The 22,111-nt window shown below is 43.6% G+C and overlaps 1 protein-coding gene across 4 annotated transcripts in view; it reads right to left on the bottom strand.

The window, feature by feature from the left end:
- Positions 1-659: 659 nt before the first annotated feature.
- Positions 660-22,111, bottom strand: part of PLEKHM3 (pleckstrin homology domain containing M3) — a 97,603-nt gene continuing 76,151 nt past the window's right edge. For 2 of the 4 annotated variants that reach the window (XM_065069398.1, XM_065069399.1), the window contains exon 9: positions 15,895-19,431. In XM_065069398.1, coding sequence (XP_064925470.1) covers positions 19,254-19,431 — 178 coding nt within the window. In that variant the 3' untranslated portion in view covers positions 15,895-19,253. Of the gene's footprint in view, positions 801-4,340; positions 4,460-7,649; positions 7,801-12,808; positions 12,938-15,894; positions 19,432-22,111 lie in introns of those variants that run through there. The other 2 variants (XR_010473775.1, XR_010473776.1) reach the window with 2 other exon arrangements.

Below are 22,111 nucleotides of genomic sequence, written 5' to 3'. Positions count from 1 at the left end.
AAATGCTGATGAAGCTCCACAAGAGCAGAAATTCTCTTTTTTGCTGCTATTTTTTCATTTTTATAAGCGTTCCCTTGGTCAATATTTTGGTTTGATCTGACGCACAATGGGGAACTGGTATATAGGCGGGAAGGGAGAAGATAAGAAGAGGAAAATGGGGCAGCTCTTCATTTCAGTTAATCTATCAACTCTTGTAGCCTGGTCCAGGTTTCACCACTCCTCCAGATGTATCTAATTCTTACAGCCTGGCTGTAAATAATGCTGTATTTGCTACACTGGGGACACATAAAACCCAATTAAGAGTCAGGTAGACATCTGTTGGCTTGCTCTGTGCTTCTGTTTCCTTTTTTCTTTTTTTATGAATACGTAGCAGAGCAACCAGAACAGGATTAAATATGGTGGAAATCCAAGTACAGTTGATAGGCTTGTTATTCATCTCTACAGTACAGTGTGAGAGTATAGTGCTTTACTTGCACCAGCACTATCGGTGACAGAGGCTGTGCCTGCACAAAACCTAACGTGCCAAACCCTGAAGACAAAAGACAAAGTGTTTCCCATCCCTAAGAACTTGCTATTGTTGTTTAAAACCTCTACAAATTATTAGGAAATCACCTTACCTTTAATCTGTGTGCAGAAGTGTTCATGAAGCTCCACCATGCTAGACAGGTCTGCTTGGAAGTCCAGTTAGTCCCTGCTCATGACTCCAGCTCAGAGGATATGGGCACGGGCTGACAACATATATGTCCTCACAGACATACCTTCCACCTGTTGAGGCATTTTCAGCTGGGATGCAGCAGTTCCTGGTAGGAGAAGAAAGTTAAAAAGTGGAAAATATTTCTCTGTTTGGTTCTTTTGCTGCTGTATTGTCAGCCTACACTGTTTACCTGGACAAACTGCCTTTGTGAAGGTTACTGTGACTTTTAAAAGCCTTTGGAGGAGGACTAAGTGAGCTTCCTTTGTAAAGACCAGCTGTTGCCCTTGCCCTTTACAGAGAACTCAGCAGACTTTTGCAAAGAGCTTTTCACTCTGGCTCTTGGCAGGGACAAAGCTGGGGGGCACTGATCTCGCTCTGGGCTTTGCCTGTACCGAAGCAGGGCTGGAACCTCCTGCCCCTCTCGTGGTAGGACCAGTGAGCCAGCCCTGGCCCTTGACCCTTCTTGCCTGGAGAAACAAATCCTGGTTTTGCCTGTACTGCCGACATGCCTCCAGCTCCTGGGAAAGGAGTGGTGGGGGTGACTAAAGGCTCCTGGTGCTGGTGGGCAGCCTGCCAGTCACCCCAGCTGGAGGCTGTGCTAGCCCAGGCACTGCTCAAATTAGCAGTGACCCCTGATAACGAACTGCTGGAGTAAGGGGGTGCTGGTGACCACGGAGCGGATGGCAGCAGCACCAGACTGGCAAGGCTGTGCCCTACTGCCTGCTGCAGGTGCAGGGATGGACAGACGCATTTAGCATCACGACGTGCCAGCTCCAGCACAGCAGGCCCACCGTGTACTGGTGCAAAAGGAGATGGATGTTTCCCTTGCGCTCAGGACGCGGCTGCACCAAGGCAGGCGTGTTTCTGCTTTGACCTGTGAGGCTGTGGGCTGCCAGCGTGGCAAACCCCAGCACCAAGACTAATCTGGTGTAATTGGAGCTCCTGAATAACACACCAGGGTCCTTGCTGCCCCCCAGGCAGGAGGAATGAGGCAGCTCTGAGCCCTTCACCAGCAGGCAGAGCAGAATGAGAATCACCTGAACCCTGCTGAAGTGCAACAGCAGCAGGTGCAAACATTTCCTCGTGTGCCCAGAAGACTTAAAAGCTGTGGGCTGGGGACAGGAATTCCAATTTAAATCACTTCAGTGCTTTTCACTGTGGATGTCTTGTTGAAATTCCCTTGAAAATCCTAACCTACATCAATACTGTTTGTTTTTATATATACCTGTACAATTACACACATTAACATATTGCAGGAAAGCAAAACCATGCCAAGCTGCAGCCACATTCAAAAAGCTACATGGGACTAGACAACTTCTGAGTGAATTAACGTGAAATCTGATTTCCAACAGTGACACAGGCTTCAGCAACATCTGGCAGAAGTGCTGCGGTTGATTTTCTTGGGGGGCATATTGCAGCCTGAGGCTTTCCAGATACGTAGTTTTTGAAACACATCACATGGTGCTTTTGCTTTCTTCTTTGCCTTATTTTACATTGGCCCTTGAAAAGAAAACAGTCCCCATAGTGAAGCTGACATGATAAATTAGTATGGCCCTGGCAAAGCCCTCACTCTTCATTCAGCAAATACTTATTTATGGACTTTCAAACTGTGGCTTATGTAACAACAGGGTGAGTGACTTTCAAAAAACCTCCGCCATGTATTGACCTGATAGAGCCTAATGGGTCCTTCAGAGCAATTAGGATTTATTGTGTTAGCGTCTATTGTGTATAGAGACCATTTTAAAAACATGTGTTATTTACCCAGAAGGCAGTAATGACTGTTTAAATACACAGCTAGATTGTTTCTGAAATGCTTGCTGCTCTACACATTGCAAAGAAGTTACTCCAAGTATTTTTCAGAGTTAAATACTTTGCTCCGCTGGGATTCCCAAGCAGGGTGATTGTACCACACATACATTTGTATGCTTATAGCTGTAAGTGAATTGAGCTCTCAGGAAAGCTGCCAAATGAGCAACCTTGAAGCATGAAATCTGAGATTTTTTTCTTGACCAAGGGGCCAGTGCTCACCTCTCCAGTGGTCTGAGCAGCTCAGGTCATTTCCCAGCTGAGGGAGCAGGGCTTTTCCCACAAATCACACAAGTCTTGCCCTGATCTGAATGTCTAACCCAGGTCACCTTAACAGCCACGGTTTCCAGCATGGCACATCTCTCTGTGCATGTGAGGTGGGACCGTCACCGCTTCCCTGCCACCTGCGGGGGCTGGCATGCAAAAATACGGGTGTTGGCTTCTGAACAGGGGCGCAGATTTGACAAGCCCGACCCCTTGGCAGGCACAAAGGAGCACATCAAAAATCATTAGCTCATAGAAGCACTTGATAACTCATACATATAATAATAATAATAATACAGACTAATTACTGCTTGCTTTATCTTCAGACTAATGCTGTTTTGATCAATGCCATCTCTAAATAGGTATTATTTATATTTCCTTTTTCCTTTGCTGTGAGAGACCTTCAGGGTGTAACTGCTCAAAGCAGTTCAGCTTCGGCACAATGCTTTCCCTGACCTGCCTCAGGTCACAACCTTTGGAAACTTGTTTCTATTCGCTTGTTTCACCTGTTAAAATAATTAAAATAATACCTGTTATAATTGCAGTACTTTATTTCCAGGGACAAAAGTACTAAGCAGTTTTCTAATTGAGCAAAGAGAGACAGATTAGAGGAACCTCTGGCTGAAGATGTTGTAGCAAATACTTTGGAGTTAGGATGCGAGTTTGTGATGGTCAACATGCAAAATCCTCTGGAGAAAACACTCAGGCAGGGCTGAAGCTGTCTGAAACTTGTTTTGTGGAAAATTCCGACATTAAAAAACAATGTAAAACACACCAGTTTGTGCCAAACAGGGGGAGCTGCCCACACTTCTAAGAAATCCTGCAGCATCAGGAAAAGCCAGGAGGTTTCCTGGCGCAATGTGGACAAGTCCGAGAAGCCCCCAGCCTGGGGAGGCCTTGGGAGCGGGGGACACGGAAATCCTGGGGTGCCTGGAGCCTGCTGAGAAAACGGGCAGATTCTGGCCACGAATCAGCCTGGTGAGCACTTTTCCCTTAGGTCCTGCCTGGCTTTCAGAGAAATAGTCAGTCAAAATAGAAATGTTTCCAAGAAACTGTCTGTGCTGAACTGGCCCTTCACAACGAAACGGCTACCAGTAGGAACACCTGTGGTTATGAGTGGTCTCTCCTGGCCTCAAAATTCTATGAATTAGTAAAAAACATAGGATAAAAACTGTTGCTGTTAAGAGCAATTTCAGAATGTGTTCAGAGTAGTTCAAATCCAGTCTGGCTTTTCCTGAAAATACCAAGCTTCATACAATCAAAATAGGTTTCAAACACATAAACCGCTTTGCCTGCATTTTTCACTAACCTCTCAAGACGCTGTAATCAAAATCTTCCAGATATAGTGATTCTAGACCCTCTTGAGGCAAACTTAAGATTTAATCTTTATTTCCAGAAATTGTTATAGACCTGTCCTCTGGAAATTGGACTCCTTTATGACATGCCACATTGCCCACTCAAGATCAAAAATCACACACCACTTGAAAGCTTTATCCTGTATGTGTACTCATCTATAGTACCTTAGAAAGTTCATGTGCAATCCATGTGTGGTGTTTTCATGAACCAGTAAGTATCAAGGCCTGAGATCTCCTGAAACAACGTTCTCTCCCTGACCTTTCAGGCATCCTTGCTAAGACCAGGCACTTGGGATTCCCCATATCTGCTTTTGACATCCTCGAAGTGCTTGACAGGAGGCTGGAGGAACATTTGGAGCGAATGCTTAGTAAGTCACATCATTCACATCAAATGAAACAAATTAAGTTGAAATACAGTTTTAAATCCCTGCATAATCAACAGTTATTGGACACAAGTAAAAAGAGACAGAAACAGATGAAAAGGCAATTAGCACTAGCTGGAACTATACGTGTTTTGATTACTTCCTTCTGCAAGTCATTTGTGGGATAACGTAATACACAGGTCAAAGTGATTTTGGAGAGGATGTTGCTAGCAACCTTCACGTTCAGGCATCAGTTAGATGTGAAGAATTAACGCATGCAAGTGATCCACAGAGCTCAATCTTAAATAGCAGCAGCTTTAGCAGAGACCAGTGTTACAGAACTGGAGCACATCAAGAGATTTGCTGTGCAAAAGAAGGAATCCATTCTCTAAATCCTGTGCCTCACTGCTATGTGCAGCACCATCAAGCACACAATGATCCTACCCTGCTTGGGATATGTCCTGGTGATAAAAGAAAGTGCTCCAAAATATTTTCAGTCCTACCACAAGTGTTAGCACTGGGTTGCCAAAAATCTTTGATGACCACGTTGTGTAGTCTTCTTGCAGGCTCTTTTTACCAAATGGATACAATCAAACTGATTTTATATAAGCAACAAGCTGCCAAAAAAGGTTGCACAACTGCTGCAAAGACAGGGTTCACAGAGGCCAGCACCTTCCTCATGGCATGAAAATGGTGGAGTAGCTTGGTTCAGCTTTTTGCTGAGAGAAGCCTCTCCAGAATGCACTCTCTGTGCGGTTTTCCCTTTGCTGGTAAAATTAAGTGTTCCACTTCTCAGGACAAGGGAGCAGCTGAGCCCTTGTCCACGTGTCCCACAAGCTGGCACTGCCAGACCCCCAGCAGTCCGAGTGCCCTGGGGCAGACAGGACACCACTGGGTGCACTTGGAGAAATTGCTGTGCAAGCTTCCAGCACACAGCTTCATTATTTGCCCCTCACTGTGTGGGGTGCTGAATGTACCTGCAGTACAAATAGCCCTCAGGTTGAGCAAACGAGGAACACAAGAAATGGGAGAAAGAAGAGATAACTCTCCCTGCTTTTGCAATCATTGTGCTAGTGATTGAGGATGGACTCATTTCAACAAACCCAAAGTTCGATTCTGCTTGCAGGAGAACTAATGCTCATCTAGCTTTTCACAGCCTCTACGAACTATTGCTGTCATGTGCTGGGAACACGTATTTTTTTGAGTGCAGGTGATTTTTGTTCCTCTTCTTTTTGGAAAAGCATAGAAAAGGAACTTTCTCACACTCTACAAGCCAAAAGTAATCTTGTTTATTCCAAATGGACAAATGGTAAAAACATTCAAATTCAGTGCTCTTTGAACCTCCAAATAGTCGGGCTCATCTGCTCTAGACATGGCTAATATTTGAGGTGAGGATGTTATATGACTGTTAGTGTGTGTTGTTCCTTATCACCACAGTGATAAGAGTGCTTTCTCCTAGAGTGATTTCTCTTCATGACTTCTGGGTGGAAAAAATCTACTTCTATTGTACTTGCAAATGTGTCCTCACCTCTCGATTTAGTGCAGTTAATTCTGGGTTCAAACCTGCAGTGAGCCAGAAGACCCAGCAAAAGCCTGACAGTGAAATTCTGTTAGGTACAATACCAGGCAGAAATGTGCAAAAAGGATTAAACACCACTGGAGAATGTTCAATGGGATGAATGCAAAAAGTTCCAGTGGCATTTTGTCAGGAGCTCAGGGAAATGTCACATCAAGCATAAATTTATTTTAATATCAAATGGAGTAATCCAAAGGGGTTGGAATATGTTGATGGAACTTTGTTAATTAGAATTGATGCGTTTCGCATCAGACATTGAAAGCAGCTGATCATGTATGGTATTGGCTTGAGTTTGTCACAAAATCCAAAGCACTAAAATCAGTTAAGTCTCAGGCCGACTTTTGAAGCTTTGTTTTCAGTTTGGAGTTCTTAGTGGCTCCTAAGTTGCTGTTCATAATTAGCTCAAGAGTCTGAATTTTCCTGTGTACCTGACACCAAGATATGCTGCACAGGAAATTGAACACAAACCCAGAGCACTGATTTTGTTTCTTTTTCCTGTGAGGACACTGCCTGGAATAAGGTGCCTCACTGCATGCTACTGGAGCTTTGTCCAATAGCCATCAGACTGTAACTTCTGAGACTGGATTTGAAATTCAGGCTTGAAAACATAACAAAATGTCTGATCTGAAGCGGGGAGAGAGACTTCCTATTAGGGTGGAGTGTTTACTTTGCTCTATGAAATGTTTTTATAGTGTTCTTTATTTCTTCAAAGCTCTCTGTGCAATCATTTAAGGAACCAACATGTTGTCAGCCTTGTTAATGGCAAGTCCTGGAAGCATTTATCAAACCACCTCTCTGATTCATCCTGCCAGTTTTTTCACATATCTAATATTTATATATGCAAACAGTTTATTTTTAGTTTCATGCTAAAAAGGGTGCTCGTGCATGTACTTAGAGCTTACATTTTCGTAATGAAGGTGTTTAATTGGCATCAATATAGTTATACTGGTGCTCTGTCAGTCTGTCCAAACATAATACCTTCTGCTCAGAGCTTTTTCTTAAACTGCTTTTGGCTTTACTATGTAAAGACCGCAGACTAACTTATTTGAGGGCTAAATTAGCTCTGTTCCTGGTAACACAAAGGTTTGTACATAGTCCTGCTGCAGGCAGAGCTTGGAATGGTAGGGGCCCTAGCACCCATGAGGATGTCTTGTATCATTTTCCATTATATCAAGTGATGATGCTTCCAAAGGGCACTTGGGATTTCTACCATGTTCTTTCTTCCTCAGATTTTATTTAGATTCCCTGACAACATAAAAGGAAATGATTCATAATTTTGTGTGTCTGTGTCCTTTCCCTTTGGGCAAAGATGCCCTGAATTTCTCCTCAATACTTAAGCACATTTATGTGAGGTCAAATCCGCCTTACGGGTCTTTTAACTTGGTATATTCCTGAGACACAGCTAACTGTTGGGCACACAAGCTCCTGACTAAACCTAGTACGAGCAGTCCAGGAGATGAGCTAATCGCAGCAACAAGCTGATCTCTACACAAGCAGAGATTAAAGTTATTCAGCTGCACACTAATGCAGCCACCCAAGACAAGCCCAAGCTGTGCTGGGCCAAAATGTGCTTTAAGAAATTCTGTACGTACCAGTGAAGGCCTTGGCATGACTGAGAGCTGGCACAGGAACGAGAGGTGCTTGTTTGCACTGTGCAGACTTCCATGGAGAAGGGAGGGCAAGGTTTGGTCTTCAGCCTGAGCAGATTCCCCACTGCTGACAGAGCTGCTATCAGGCCTTTCCCTAAATAAATTGTAAAAACCTGTACAGGTGATTATTTTATGAGCAAAGAGGGAAACAACGGAAGCAGAAGAACAACAGCAGTGACCTCCAAGGCTCTCTAGAAGGAAGAGGGACTGGCCACAGATACAGCCCAGCCACAAGATGTGTCGTGCCAGGCTGCAAAAAGGGATAAGGCTGCTTTAAAAGTCCTTGACACAGGCACAGGGCTGATCCCCAAAATATCCCCCTGTGCCTTCCTCTGGCTGCCAAGTACCTCCTGTAATTGGCTACAAGCTTTAGAGAATGAAATCCAATTTACCTGCCACAAAGAAGAGCTGGATGGGGCCTCCCCAGAGCGTGGTGGGTAAAGGAGGGCTGCCAATTCCCATCCCCGAGCTGCTCCCCTCCTGGCCGGATCCAGAGGGAAGGGGGAAGGGGCAGCGGTGGCAGTAAGCGCAGGAACAATTCACTGGAGAGCCACGGCGCTCTTTGCAGTTTGCCCACTAATTACTATTAAGCCCGGGTTCCTTTTTGTGTTCCAAGGGGCGTCTTCAATGTGGCACTGCTTCTTGGGCTTTTCATGCAGCTGGGCTAAGCTCTGAATAGCAGACTTGTCCCCCCTTCCACTCTTGCTACCTCTCTCTCTCCCTTTTTCTTCGCCCCTTTTGCTTTTCTGATAGTATTTTCTGTCCATGTTGTGTAAGGCCCTAAATGAATCTTGACTGCCCCTACGGCCGACTGGAGACGCACAAAAGCAGCCCATTCCAGTGGCCACCGCGCCATTGTGTGCCCGAACAATGCACTAATTGGCGGTGACAATTGTGCGGCTGGGGAGGAAGAGGGGGCCATGGGGGGGACATGGGTCTTTTCCAATCAGTAAGGCTGGTCAACAAAAAGCAGAGGAGTATGCGGTGCGAGAGACATGCTCTACTTAGCATCTCCTGCGTGCACTTCCCAAGAAGTTTGCTGCAAGGTCCCTCCCAAATTCCTATGGAGAAGCATAAAGTAAATAATATTAATGGGTGGCTATGCAGAGTAGATGTGCAAACTAAAAGGCTCATCTCAGTCTCCCAGGTTGTCTCACCATCCCAGAGGCTGAAGAGCTCACGTGATGAGGACACCACTGAGATATTAATGGGAAAAGATCACACACAAAGCCAAGGTGATGCTGGTGCTGCAACACTCTGCTCTGGGTACACATGTGAGGAGAGCGTACACCTCTGACCAAACTGAGCTTAAAATCCCCTTTTTTTGCAGGAGGACAGTGGGACACAAGGACAAGGTGTCCTACAGTGCTCTGCTGGGCTAGGTGGTGGTCCTGTGGAGCAGGAGCCTGAGGTGCTGTTGGGAGTAGGGGAATGCACCTGGGTCACATCTTCAGGACCAGCTGAGCTGAGGACAAGGGAAATGAAAGGGACATCAGGTGCCACAGGACTGGGGCTGCTTATTGTACTGTGAGCCTGCCCAGGACTCAGAGGAAGGGACCAACCCATTCTCAAACTAAGATGTGGCTGGAGCAAGCCTATGGACTCTGAGAGCTGCCCCGGTGTGAAGTCAGCCCTGCAGTCTGGAGGGTGATGTATCTGATGAATGAGGGACAGATCACATTAGCTTTTAAGATAAAATCTGGGACAGGAAATGTCATGGGCAATGCTTTTGAGAAAGAAGTACGGAAACCTCATCCAGTTGCCTAGGCCCAAAATTAATTCAGACAGTTGAGAGATGTTGGGTAAGATGCTTGAGCATCCAACAGCCCAGATCAGCTCCCCCAGAGAACAGTGAAGACCAGCAGCTCTGGAACGCTCTGGTTCCTGACAGGGAAAGCAAGGCAAGCCAGGCTGGCAGCAACACTCAGGTTTATGAAAAGCTCTGAAATGTCCCTTCTCGACAGAGATACTTCTCTTTTTTGAAGCTGGCTAATTTTTGAGAAACAAGGTCAGGAAGCAGGTGACTCTCCCATCCCTCGCAGGACAGCTGTCAGACTGCTATGGTGGGGAACACTTGTGCTAAATACTATGATGGAAGAGAATTACCTCCCACATCTGGAAAGAAGCAGGAAAATACCTTTCAATACAGTGGTCTCTAACCAGGGCACAACTACATAGGAAGCACATCTAGTGGAAGAGCAAGACAAGGTCCTGCGTATCGGCATGGCTTGGAGGAGAAATCTTGCCACAACCTCATGAAGAGCAGAGAAAATGAGCAGGGAGGACAAACTGGAGCTGCAGACCCATGGACAGACAGGCACTGCGCCTGGATCTAAACTCCCTGGTGCTCTGACTGATCAGGACCGGCATTTCAGTTTGGTCCACTACATATCAACACTGAGCTCAGCCGCAAAGTCTGGTTCTGGAGCCAACACGTGCAGGGCAAGCGTACCGTGGATTACCACGGGTGTTGGAGGAGGGCCTTATAGAGTGAAACTTCTCTGCCTCCCCTTTGCCCTAAGTCCTTTGCAGAAGTACTTTATTGTTTTATGACAGTGCAGTAACACTTGACATAAATCTCTAAGCACAGCTAACAATGTCAATACTGTGTAAATACTTACAGTGGAGACCTATATTTTATTATACTTTTGCCCCCTCTTTTACCTGCTAACACCCAGGGTTAACTCTGCTAGATGCACATGCATTTTGCAAGGAATCTGCCAGTTTCATACACTGCTACAGCTCATGTCTGTAGCAAACTGCAAACTTTCAAACTGCAGCTTTCACTGGAGTCAGCAGAATTTGTATCTGCTTAAAGGATCGATCATGCTGTCTGTTAAATCAGAAACGAGTACTCTCCAGAAGTGCAAAGTCCAAGCCAGAAGAGGACATTTTCTGATATGTACACAACAAACAACACCCACCAGTGTCGCAAGCAATTGCGTGCCAGTGTCTGATGACAGAATGGTCCAACATTCTCAGTTTTTCCAGCCTAACCTTGCTCCAGCAGGAGCCTGTACCCCCTGCTTTCAGAAATCAGTGGGATTACTTGCAGGGCAAGGCACAATTCAGTGGAGAGACACTCATCATGTTTCATAACTTAGTGGCTGCACTACAGGTACCTGCCTGCAGTGCCAGTCACAAGTGAGATTAGTTTATAACCTTCAGTGCTATGAAAGTACTTTGGACTGAACTGCTCCATGCACATCGATTACATCTATTACTTCCTTACACAGATTCAGTAAGCTGAACTTTCTTATTTTTAAACAATACTAACAATTCCTTCTTACCTGTAAATACATCATATTGTACCAACTTTATAAAGACCTGGGAACTTTCAAGTCAATGAAAGTTCATCCCTTAACACAAGCTCTTCTCATTTTCCAGACAAGCCTCACAACTTCATTTTTAATACCCGAAGTTAATGCCTCAAACTCAGTTATAGAAAATCAAAAGTCACCTACTATAAACAGCAGATTGACTTTTTAGCATGTTTTACAGCCTCAATGCCACGTTTTATATTTGTCTATGCTTACAATGGTTGGAATTTATTCCTGCTTGCCTTGGATACTTTGTCTGGTTTTACTTGTGACACCTGATTATCTGAGATGCTTTTCACCACCTTCTCATAGCAGTAATACTCAGGCCTCTAGATGGGACCACTACTTTGGAGAGAATTTAGTTAAACCAGAGCTATTTTAAAAAGACTGTTCGGAGCTTTGTACTCACACCCACAGAATATTTTCGTTTGTCTTCAGCATGCTTTTTCACTGAAAAGGTATGGTAAGCTTCAGAGCTGAAAGGTCCTCCTCCATCCCTAAGGAAAGGAGGAGGGAGCTAACTCCATTTGGGTTAACCTGTTACTGTACTGTAATCAGGACTGTATCACATATGTTATGGAAAAGGTGAAAGAAAAACTGTTTCCTTGAGCCTATAGCACAGTTCTGCACAAGGAGCTTGTACCATTTGATTTGTTTTAGACAGTGTCCTCAGGACTTCAGAAACTCGTGGAAACTGTCACTTATTCCCAGAAGAAGAGCTGCATTCCAGTTCTACCACCTTTTAGAAAACCAAAATCAAATACTGTTAATTTAGGTCTAAGAGCTAGAAGAGTATCTTTTAAAAAATATCCTGACCCTTAAGAGCTGGAGCTTGGTGTGATATGAACTGTAATACCACTCATGGGACTTGGCCACAGGGCATGATGAACTCTCCTGGCTTTAACTATGGTAAAGCATTTAACATGCAATGAGAACACGAAAGAACAAAATCCAGCAGACTGGCTGCTGGATCTAAGGGGTTATGAGATTTGCCCATGATCTAATATTCCCAAACACGAGCTTATATGGTTATAAAACACTGACTTGTCCCACCAGCATGAGGAACATCAACCATGAAGAGAACCAGACAGCTGGACACGCTGTGAGTACCGCTCTGTCCCTCTTGCTCTTGTCCCTCATTTATTTCATCAGAAATAAATGCCATTTTGCTACTGATTTTCAAGGGACCTGGAGGGCATGCTGCAGTTCACAGTCTGACTGGTATTTTCTGTGGCCTGCTGTGTTAAAGACGGGCGGATAAATGAACATAAATGGTTAACAGAACAACCCAAAAAGCATGGCGTTTGAGGGTGTGCACGCAGGAGTCCAGCACAGGGCAGTCAATGTAAGCTTTGATTGGCAAAGCTGGGCTTCACTGCAGGGCACGGCTTTCACATAATGCCAATGTACCACAGGCAGAAAATGCCACCACTTTAGCTCCCGAATGAAACCAAAAGAAACATTGCTTGAAACTCGAACCCCCAGTTGCCCATGACGGCTACTGGAGTATGTACTTTCGGCAGCTCATTTTAGTGATGGTTTATGCACTGTAACACAGCACAACAGGGAGGCTGGGAAGGGATAAGGAGGAGAGAAAAAGCGGTGTAAATACAGCCACAAGAGGACAGGAAAAAAAAAAAACAACAGAAGTGCTCCCTCCCAGGCTCTCTAGACCCCACAGTCTCTGTGTTGATGCTTTTTTCCACCATCTCTCATAGTGTGAAGGGAGGAGGGGAGGTGGCAGTGAAAGGGGAAGGAGACATCATAACGGAATTTGCTCACCTTGTAAAGTAAATAAGGAAGAAGAGAAGGTCTTGCACATGGTTTTCTTGCGCAGCTTGTGTGGTCTCAGTCAAATATTAACTCGTTGCCTGTAGCTGATTTCATCACAGGGATGAAGTCCAAAGGTTCCTGCAGGAGAGAGGATTGACATTCCTGGTGGACTTCTGGTCCTTCTGAGGAGGGGCAGGAGGGAGGGGATACATCCTTCTTAAAGGCCATGAGAGCACGGGGCTTGGTGTGGATTTCTCTGGGCACTCTCAGGCTGGATGTTTAGGCCCATGAGCTCCACCACAGCTCAGCTCTTCAGTCCTTACCGTCACCAAATCCACAGCTCCAGGGAGGTGCAGAAGCTCCTCATCTGGTGCACTGGAAGAAGCAGCCCAGAGAAGCAGGAATCATGTCTGCTCCTGCCTCCGTCCGGTGGAGAGCTCTTACAAAACCGGCAAAAACCTGCCCTCCCAGCCCTTCGGTGGTCCCTTCTGTCCGGCTGGGAGATGCCTCCCTTGCTCAGGATTCAAGGCCCTGAGCCCTGATCCCTTCTGGCAGAGGCCAAGGTGACAGCCACGCCGTGGGGAGCTGCCTCCTTGTGCCTCCAGCAGCTCAGGATCCAGAGGTGCCCAACAACAACAGCTCCCAATAACCTGCGCTGGCACCTGCTGGGGCTCAGCACCATTAAAAGTCCGGGCATTTGTGGCTTTCCAAAAACTTAAGACTTTTCAAAAAATGTAAAACTTTTCGAAAACTTATGAGATTTAACTGGGAATCCAAACCCACAAAGCCTGGTGCAGTCATTGACAGTATTTCCAGACACCTCCTGGCTCAGACCCAGTAACAGTATCATAATCTGCTTAGATCTGGAAGACTTTCACCAAGAGATTAGCATTTTTAAGTAAACAAGCACTCTTTCAAAACTTGTCCTACCCCCCAGAAGGCAAATTAAAAAGAACAAATAACATTTTTTTTTTAGTGTTTATTGAGAGTTGCCTTTATACAGGAGGGACTGGTGCTCTGATGCTGTCACAAGTGAACCCAAATAAACCCTGCTCAAGTGTCAACAAGCAATTCAACTCACCGAACTTAAATTATAACATCATTATACATCAATAATAAATTAAGACTGTTGCTTAGTAGTTGCAGATAATTCTAAAAAATCCTTGTCAAAAGTAAAAAAATAACAACCAAGCAAACAAAAACCACAAGAACAATGAAACACACGTAACGATGTTGCAAATAAGTTACCAGAGTAGCACACATATGAAAGGGTTTTCTAAAAACTCAGAGTGCACTGCCAGTGATACTAAAATCCATTGCAATCCGTTTTGCTCGTGAATTCTTACTTTTGCTTAGCTCAAGTATAGAAGGGACTGGTATAAGCTAACCTGATATCACAGGTGTCAATGCCATTAAAAATCAGTCTGAAAACACACTGTAGTTTAAGCAAGATCGACTTTGTAGACAAGTGCATAAGCAAAACTGAAACAAATCCTTTTTCCACCAAAACAACACTGTGTATTCAAGATTTTATATTGGTTTAACGTGTGGATTAGACATGAATAAATAAATGAGCCACTGATGTTTGTGCACGTAGACGAGGCCTAATACACTTTGGTCCCAGAGAGCTGATAGCTTCCCAGGCCTGGATTTCTCTGATGCTGCTCACAAGTGGCATCTCTGTCATCTGGATTAATGACCACGCTAAGGAATTCAGATGAAATTGGCATTTCAAGATACCACCCAAGCCAGTGGGTGCTCATCAGGGTTTTCAAGTAAAGAAGGACTTTGAACATGATCATCTGAGCTGTTCCAGAAGGGGCCAAACTGCATGTGACCTGGTCCTGTATGATGCCCAGTGCTTGCCATGATTGTATGTGCGCAGCTCCTGAAGGTCTTGCATAAGCACAACCACATTTCTGGCTGAAGAGAAGCCCAGTTAGTCTCCAAAATACAGGTAACAAAAACCAATGCCATACCCATGCTATCCCTTCTCATATTCCTCTCTCAAAGCATAGATAATACTGAATTTTATGGTCATCACTCCTGGGAACTATTATGAGCAAGGGTTTCAAGCTCTAGTGCCAAACATGCTGCATCGTGGCAGAGCATTCCTGACAAAATTCTTCACTTTTGAAAATTTAAGGCACCAAATTGAGCAAAAGTGAGGGGTTTCCATGCAGCTTGGTGTCTTCAGAGCTGGTATATGCAGCCTGTAGAGCTTCATACAGGCAGAACAAGCAAACTGATCTACTCAGCTGCCCCTGCAAAAGAGCGTGTGCAGCCACGGGAGAGTTTCAGTTTAAGCCTACAAGTTAATCAAACAGCAAATTCAATCAGGAAATCCAAAACAGGAAGAGAGATGCTAATACACAGTACTGTAAGGCACTCCTACTGGGAAGGGAAAATGGGAAGGCAAATTACAGGGAGAAAGAATCATCAGACTCAACTGGTTCAAAAGCAACACAATGAGCTATGAAGCTCAAAGTCCAGCTGTAGGCTCAGCATTGTGAGCAACGACAGGGACAGTGAGAGATGAGACCGGCTTGCAGCTGAGCAGCAGAAAACAAGAGAGATTATGATGATTATTCGATTACATTTCTTTTATACGGATCAACAGTCAACCGCAATCCAGGCTGTGACCTTGGGAAGCCCAGGAGACTCAGTGGCTTCTATCGCTACAGGGGGAAAAAGCAAAATAAAACTGTGCAGCTTCCCCACTTCATTGTAAACAAACACCCTCTGCTCTTCTTTTTATTTTAAGTCTTTCAGGACATTATCATCAAACCATTATAACATTCACAGTATCTTGATATTAAAAAAAGCCTTGACAAGAGAGCTCTAGAGGAACCCTGACAATTCACTCCTAACAGGGCCATCAGAGCCTGTGGAGTATTGTGATAAACTTAAATTCCTCAACAAAAAGTACCTTCTCTCACTTAGGTAGGAAACCCTCACAAGTGCTAATTCCCATCATCCCAGCAATGAGCTCACATGGGTATGTGCCAGCCAGGACATTGTGTCACATCACAAAACCATCATTTTCCATCACCTAAGACAGTCAAGGAAAAGTAATAGAAAGATCCAAATTTCTCTTTTTATAGGTTAATAATATAAAAAAACAGCTGTGGTTTGCATCCCCTAAGTAGGTCCTTCTCCTCATTAAAGGAAAGTTAGAGGGTCAGGATAAATAGGAAAAAATACTTGAATATGGATCTCTACAGTGTCCTAGATTAAAATAATCTCAGACTAACTAAAGATGGGAAGTTTCTAAGTAGTTGCAGAGGGCCAGGCTATAGTCCATTGCAGTGAAGCACCCTATTTCTACACTGATTATAAGTTCTGTACAAGCAAAAGCAGTAACTGGATGTACAGATCAATTAATTCCTCCTCTGTCAGCTACAAAAGCACCTTCTCTGTGGATACAAACAGTGTGTTTTATTCTTGATTCACAAGGAAATGCAAATTTACTTCATGTGTGGCTAGGATAAGTAGTAGAAGTACCAATACGTACTAATACGTAATTTCACCCATGTGTGTGTGGAGGGGGTGAGTTGTGCAGTCTGGAAAGGGCCCAGTCCCTACTTCACTGGTACCTTCTGAGGGCAGGATCAAGCCTTTTGTCATGCTTACGAAAGGCAGTGACAGAAGACTTTCTCTTACTGGTTCATATGGAGTAACTTTTTTTGGATAGGAGCTAGGCATCCCTGAGAGGAAAGCATCTTCCACATTACAGTCTGCTCCTATAGCTACCGTGAGAAGATATATTACTTTTCCATTTTAGGAACTGACTTGTTTACGACAACATCGGATTTTAAAGAAATTAATCGGTTCTATATTGTACAGTATCCTCACGTAAAGCTTTGGGTGCTACCAGCACGCTTTTGCTCTCTGCTGTTAGTAATGTCAGTAGTTCTGGACCCATGACTAATTCCAGCAGTTCCGCTGACATCATACTCTTTTTTTCTGTAAATCTCAGTTAGCAAAGAAACTGTCCTATAATATCCATACAAACCCAGAATAACTCCAATGCTTTTATATCGTTATTCCAGAATTCAACTAGCATACCTAGCCACCCACACAACTGGTACTTGGGCAATCAGGACACCTGCCAAAGTAACTCATCATTTGCAATTTGCAACCTTAATTCCTTGACTCCACGGGGTTTTTGACAGCACACACAAGCAGCTTTCTCTAAACTGAGCTGGACAGCAAACCAGTGCTATAAGGTGTCTTAAATACTAGAGCATGATGATATGAAAGACACCATCTTTTTTTCTCTAATGACCCACCAATTATGCCTAGAGCTAATACAAAATACTATCTGCCAGATTCAGACAGTTTCAGAGCTACTGGCTTTGCCACAGGACTAGTTGTAGTGACACATGCTGCAAAATGTGGGAGCGTATTGTTTATTCAGCCAGTACCCGTTTGCATGACTAATTCCACAATCCTTCCCCAGTGTTTGCATTTGTGAACCTGCAGGGAATTCTTCACGTGGGAATGGACTTGTAAGGAACATTCCACCTTTAAGGATGATGGCCAAAAGCAACTCCTTTCACATGAGGAACAGTGAGCGGAGGCAGAGACATCCCTGTGTGGGGGAAGTATTAATGTCAGTGACAAAGGTACATGATTCACTAGGTTTATTAAATATGGGAATCCCTAAGCTACTTTGCCAAGAACATGGAAAAACCCTCACTTCCTTCCAAAGAATCCCACTGCAAGAAGGACTTCTGGAAAAGAAAGGCACTGGTTGTCTAACGTACACAGATATAAACATGCGTCTATATACATAGTAGTTGCACTCAAATTTGAGAAAGCTCAGATTCGGCTACTTTCTTTGACTGGAGGCTGGAAAAGCTAACTATTTATGCTCCAGTACAAGGCAATTTGTTGCAGCATTCTACCTTTTAATGTAGGCATGACATACCCTGTTCGTTTATTTAAAATACTTCAGCAATTAGTGAGGTGCTTCAATGATCAAGACTGCTTTCTGCCTTGAATACAACAGCCTGCAGATTATATAAGGAAGCAAAGATCAGTATTCTGCATTTTTGCAAACCTATGTGAGAAGAGAAGAAACATACACATGCATGTGACTGGCTTTTTTCTCCTGAAAACATATTTGCTTTCTGTATATAGATGTGTATATATATGCAAATGTTTTCATATGTATGTCATACATTACTGCAGGGTCTGGAAAAAGAGTTAAGAATGTGGACTGGAGGGAGCAGGATCTCCAAGTGCTCACTGGAGGTGAAGCCACAATGAATCAAACATACGGCCAGTGACAACACACGGCTCTCCAGTTAAATCCATCACGTTGTCCCCTTTCACAAAATATGTAATTTACTGTGTTTAATACTCCTTTGTGTTCCAGGTGTGTGGAGCAGAACCATACCTTGAGGAACTTCACTCTCCACCATGGAAGTGACAACAGAAGTAAAAAATCCCTTAGAGCTCGCAGAGAATGCAGGACACAAATTGCACATGAGCACAGCAAATTAGTGTTTCACAATACTGGAGGTATTTTCTAACTAATGTGGGTAAGATGACTTCCCTGACTATCAGTCTAACAGCTTCAGGTTAGAGACACATTTAAAGTAAACTTCACAAAATAAAACCAAAACCAATGCAGACACTTAAAAATATTTTGAAACGTTGAGACCAGCAGGAGGTCAGAACCAAACTCATGTTACTGGAGATGAGGACGTGGCCTCACATACATCAAGAATAACCAGCATAAAACTCAATGGACTTCAGTGACCCAGCCTGAACAAAACCAGTAGCAAGTCCCCTGCTTATCTCTGTATCAAAGAGTTCGCTGAAGTGGTTATAAATATATAAACATTGCTGAAGGAATTATTCTGCATCTTACGTTTTAAGCACCCTGATTAAGATTTGATGGGAGATACTTTTCTTTCCTCAGAGAGTAGTGACATGTAAATGCACTAATCCTTTAAAAAAAGCTCTCTGGAAACATGAGGAAATGGAATGACGTGTCCACATCAGGAGCAGGTGAGTTTAAAACCATTCCTGCCCTATTGGGTTCTGTGAAACACCTCACCAGAAGCTCTGCCAAGGCTAATAAAAAATAAATAATACACATAAATAAGTAGATGATTCATCAATTCTAAATGAACAATATAAAAAATAACATGGTCATGGAAGCAAATATTTTCTGCCTCGAGGAAAAGTCTTCTCCAGAGGTGGAAAAGTTGGGTGCTTAATTAGCTGGACCTAAAGCATTTCAAGTAAACCACATATTGTATGAGAGCCAGCAGCTAGACTTCAATGCAAGATGCAGTTTAGCCATTGGTACTTCAAAGCCAACAAGGCTTTACGGCCACTTTGGCAGCTGCTATTCACAGATGAAGAAGGTCAGATATTATTTTGCAAAAAGATTTCTGCCTGGCTAAGCAGAGAAGTTGCTTGAGCTGGCAGCTGGAACTCAAGTGTTCTGATAAGACAACTCAAACATGTTGCAAGACTCTTCAAAGTTTTCATCCATATTCAGTCGCCTCCAGAAGGATTTCTGCTTCTTCTGCAATTCTTTACGCACACACCTGGGGCATGGTACCGCCTTCACTTTGCACTCAGAGTGGAAGACAGCACCACAGCTTTCACACCTGCAAACACAAATCAGTGTCAAAACTGAATGACAAAATAGGACCGGAGCATGCAACGGACTTCACATGGATTGTGGGCAGTGGACATTCCTTCAAACAGTTCTGGTAGCTCAAAGAGCTTTCAAAAGAGTGGAGCTGTAAAAGAAACCGGCTTGCCCACACCTCTGCTGGTGGGAAGCCACTCAAGACCACTAAAATAAGTTGACTTGCAGACATTTGCAGTTGCTGAGAAACTGTCCCAGCACTTCTGCTTCACAGACAGAATTTTTTAGAAGGATTAATACTTATAGACTCATAGAATCATTTCAGTTGGAAGAGATGCTCAGGATCATCAAGTCCAACTTCTTATTAACTAGTATTCATGTCTATCACAGAATAGACATCAATTTCGTTTTATGAAAAACAGATTTGCTGCTTTGGTTTGTAAATGAAGAGTAGCAATGTTCATTTTCATTGAGATATATTTCAGCATTTGCAACAGCCAAGATATGACATTTTCCTCATTGAAGTTCCAGTGAGCTGTTCTGGAAAGAGTAAAGTACAGTCCACTTCAACAGCAGTACAAGAAGTCATTCTACAAAAATGAAACAGAGGTAGGTGATAATTTCTGCTCTGTATCCTGTGGAAGATTGGACTAGATCAACACAACCATAGCTTCTGGCATTCAAAGCTGTGCTATTCTGTTCTCAAACATGATATTATGACTTCAAACAAATCAACTGCTCAAGCAAGATGAGTGGATTACTTTTGGGGCACTCTGAGACAATGGAGGTAATGTCACAGCAGACCAAGCCCCAGCTCCCGATGGCTGTGGAGCAACGGAACATCTGGTGATCATGGAGTGGGCTACAACTGAACAGCTGGACATTCTCAGCCTTTCCATGCAAATAACTATCTGTAGTGATGAGTTCGGTCACTACAGCTTTGTAACTAAATGAAAAAAATAAAAGGATGAGAGTGGCAGAGGTACAAACTCTTAGATTCCAGCTGGATAATCAAATAATGAAAGCAACAAAACATGAAACTTCAGAGCAATTTTGAAACACAAATGGGGGGCACTGGTCACCCCGGTGATTCTGTGGGAAGTCTTGAAATGCCTCGCACTTTTCCTTTTTCACAGCTACGGTAGTCGAATGACTATATAAGAATCCAAGTGTCCATTGTTATCTCTTTAGTGGTTTTTCTTGTTTGCTTTGAGCTTTTTTTTGTGCGTGTTTCGTTTTGGTTTGTTTTCCCCCTTAGAAATAAGGTTCTTGTCTTCAAGACTGCGAAGAAAAATTGAAAACATGAAGAAACAAACCACAAACACTGGGAAACCATAAGGCAAATTGCAGTATCTGGCATGCAGCCTGGCAATCCTGGGAGAAATCCATAAGCTGGTACAATCTATTAGCTACATTAACTGCATCTGCAACTCACCTGTAACTTTTAAAAAACTGCTCCTCGTCTGGCTGCACTTTAAGTTTTGTGCATGAGTCCAAACATGGTCTACATTTTAGTAACTGCAAGGCTTTGAGAAGGCCATGCAGAGGTTCAGAGAGGCACATTTCTAGCTAGCATAAACTGATAAACCTCAAATAACAAGTAAGAAAAGGAAGGCTGAAGACACTAATGCCACGTATCTACTAACTACTATCCTTCTCTTGCGGTAAAACTTGACTGTCACGTTTCTAAGTCCAGCTAGCGAGTCTAAATCTGGTTTTGAATCAAGAAACTGGCTCAGAGATATTTATTATTTCTGAGCTCAGAGTGTGTTATGGCCCTGATCCAGTGAAGAACATAAACACATGCTTAGGACTCATATCCCAGCGATTTCCTTGGGATTACTGACCTGCCTACAATTAGGGATGTGCTTATGTGCGTTGCTGAATTGGGATCTCTACGAACAGATACACTAATGGATGAGGGAGAGACAGAGACGACAGCAGCGTCTATAAAACTTGACATCATTCTGAACTGGCACTAATGGTGATTTTATCAAGCTAATTCTCCCTTGTTAGTCAGCAATTTACAGTGCCCTGGAAGTTGCTAGAGGGTAATGATTGATGAAGAGTGTAATTTTGTGCTCTCACATCGCCACTCCCTACGCTTGTTCAATATTTCTCCACCGTACGCATGGAGGTGACAAAACGTATCAGAAATTGCTGCTGAAATGGATGGCGCAGGATGAGAGAGGAGACAGCACACCTGCTCTCCCCAGTCAAAGACCATCAGCAGAGAAAGCAAATTAATATGAATTCATGTTTCAGGAATAAGCTCAGTGGAAAAAGAAAAACAAACTAACAAACTTTTCTCACAAGGGGTAAGTTGCTCTGTTTAAAGTGATGGAGCTGTACCACCACAAGCCACCTACAGCTTTGCTTTTCATCCTGTCAAATACAGTCAGTCTTAACTGACTCTGGAAATGTCAACTGGTTGACCATCCAGTGGTACCAAAACCCCCACTAAAATTATATTCCTTTTTAGAATACTACAAATCAATTCCTTCTTATTTAATCCTGACATCTAATTTTATCTCCACATGTGAGTTTCACAGTTTGCTGTTGTTTACGAGCCTCAGTATTCTAAACCACTTTTATTTCTCTGGACAAAACCCCCACATTTTGTAGTCTCTAAATGGCTCGCATTATCACTTAGTTATCTTTCCCTTAATTCCCTTAATCCTTGTTGTTGCCACAGG

Source organism: Columba livia, chromosome 7 (assembly GCF_036013475.1).
Source record: "Columba livia isolate bColLiv1 breed racing homer chromosome 7, bColLiv1.pat.W.v2, whole genome shotgun sequence".
NCBI classification, from domain to species: domain Eukaryota; kingdom Metazoa; phylum Chordata; class Aves; order Columbiformes; family Columbidae; genus Columba; species Columba livia.
The sequence above is the reverse complement of the archived record's forward strand: the minus strand, read 5'-3'. Positions and strand labels throughout refer to the sequence as shown.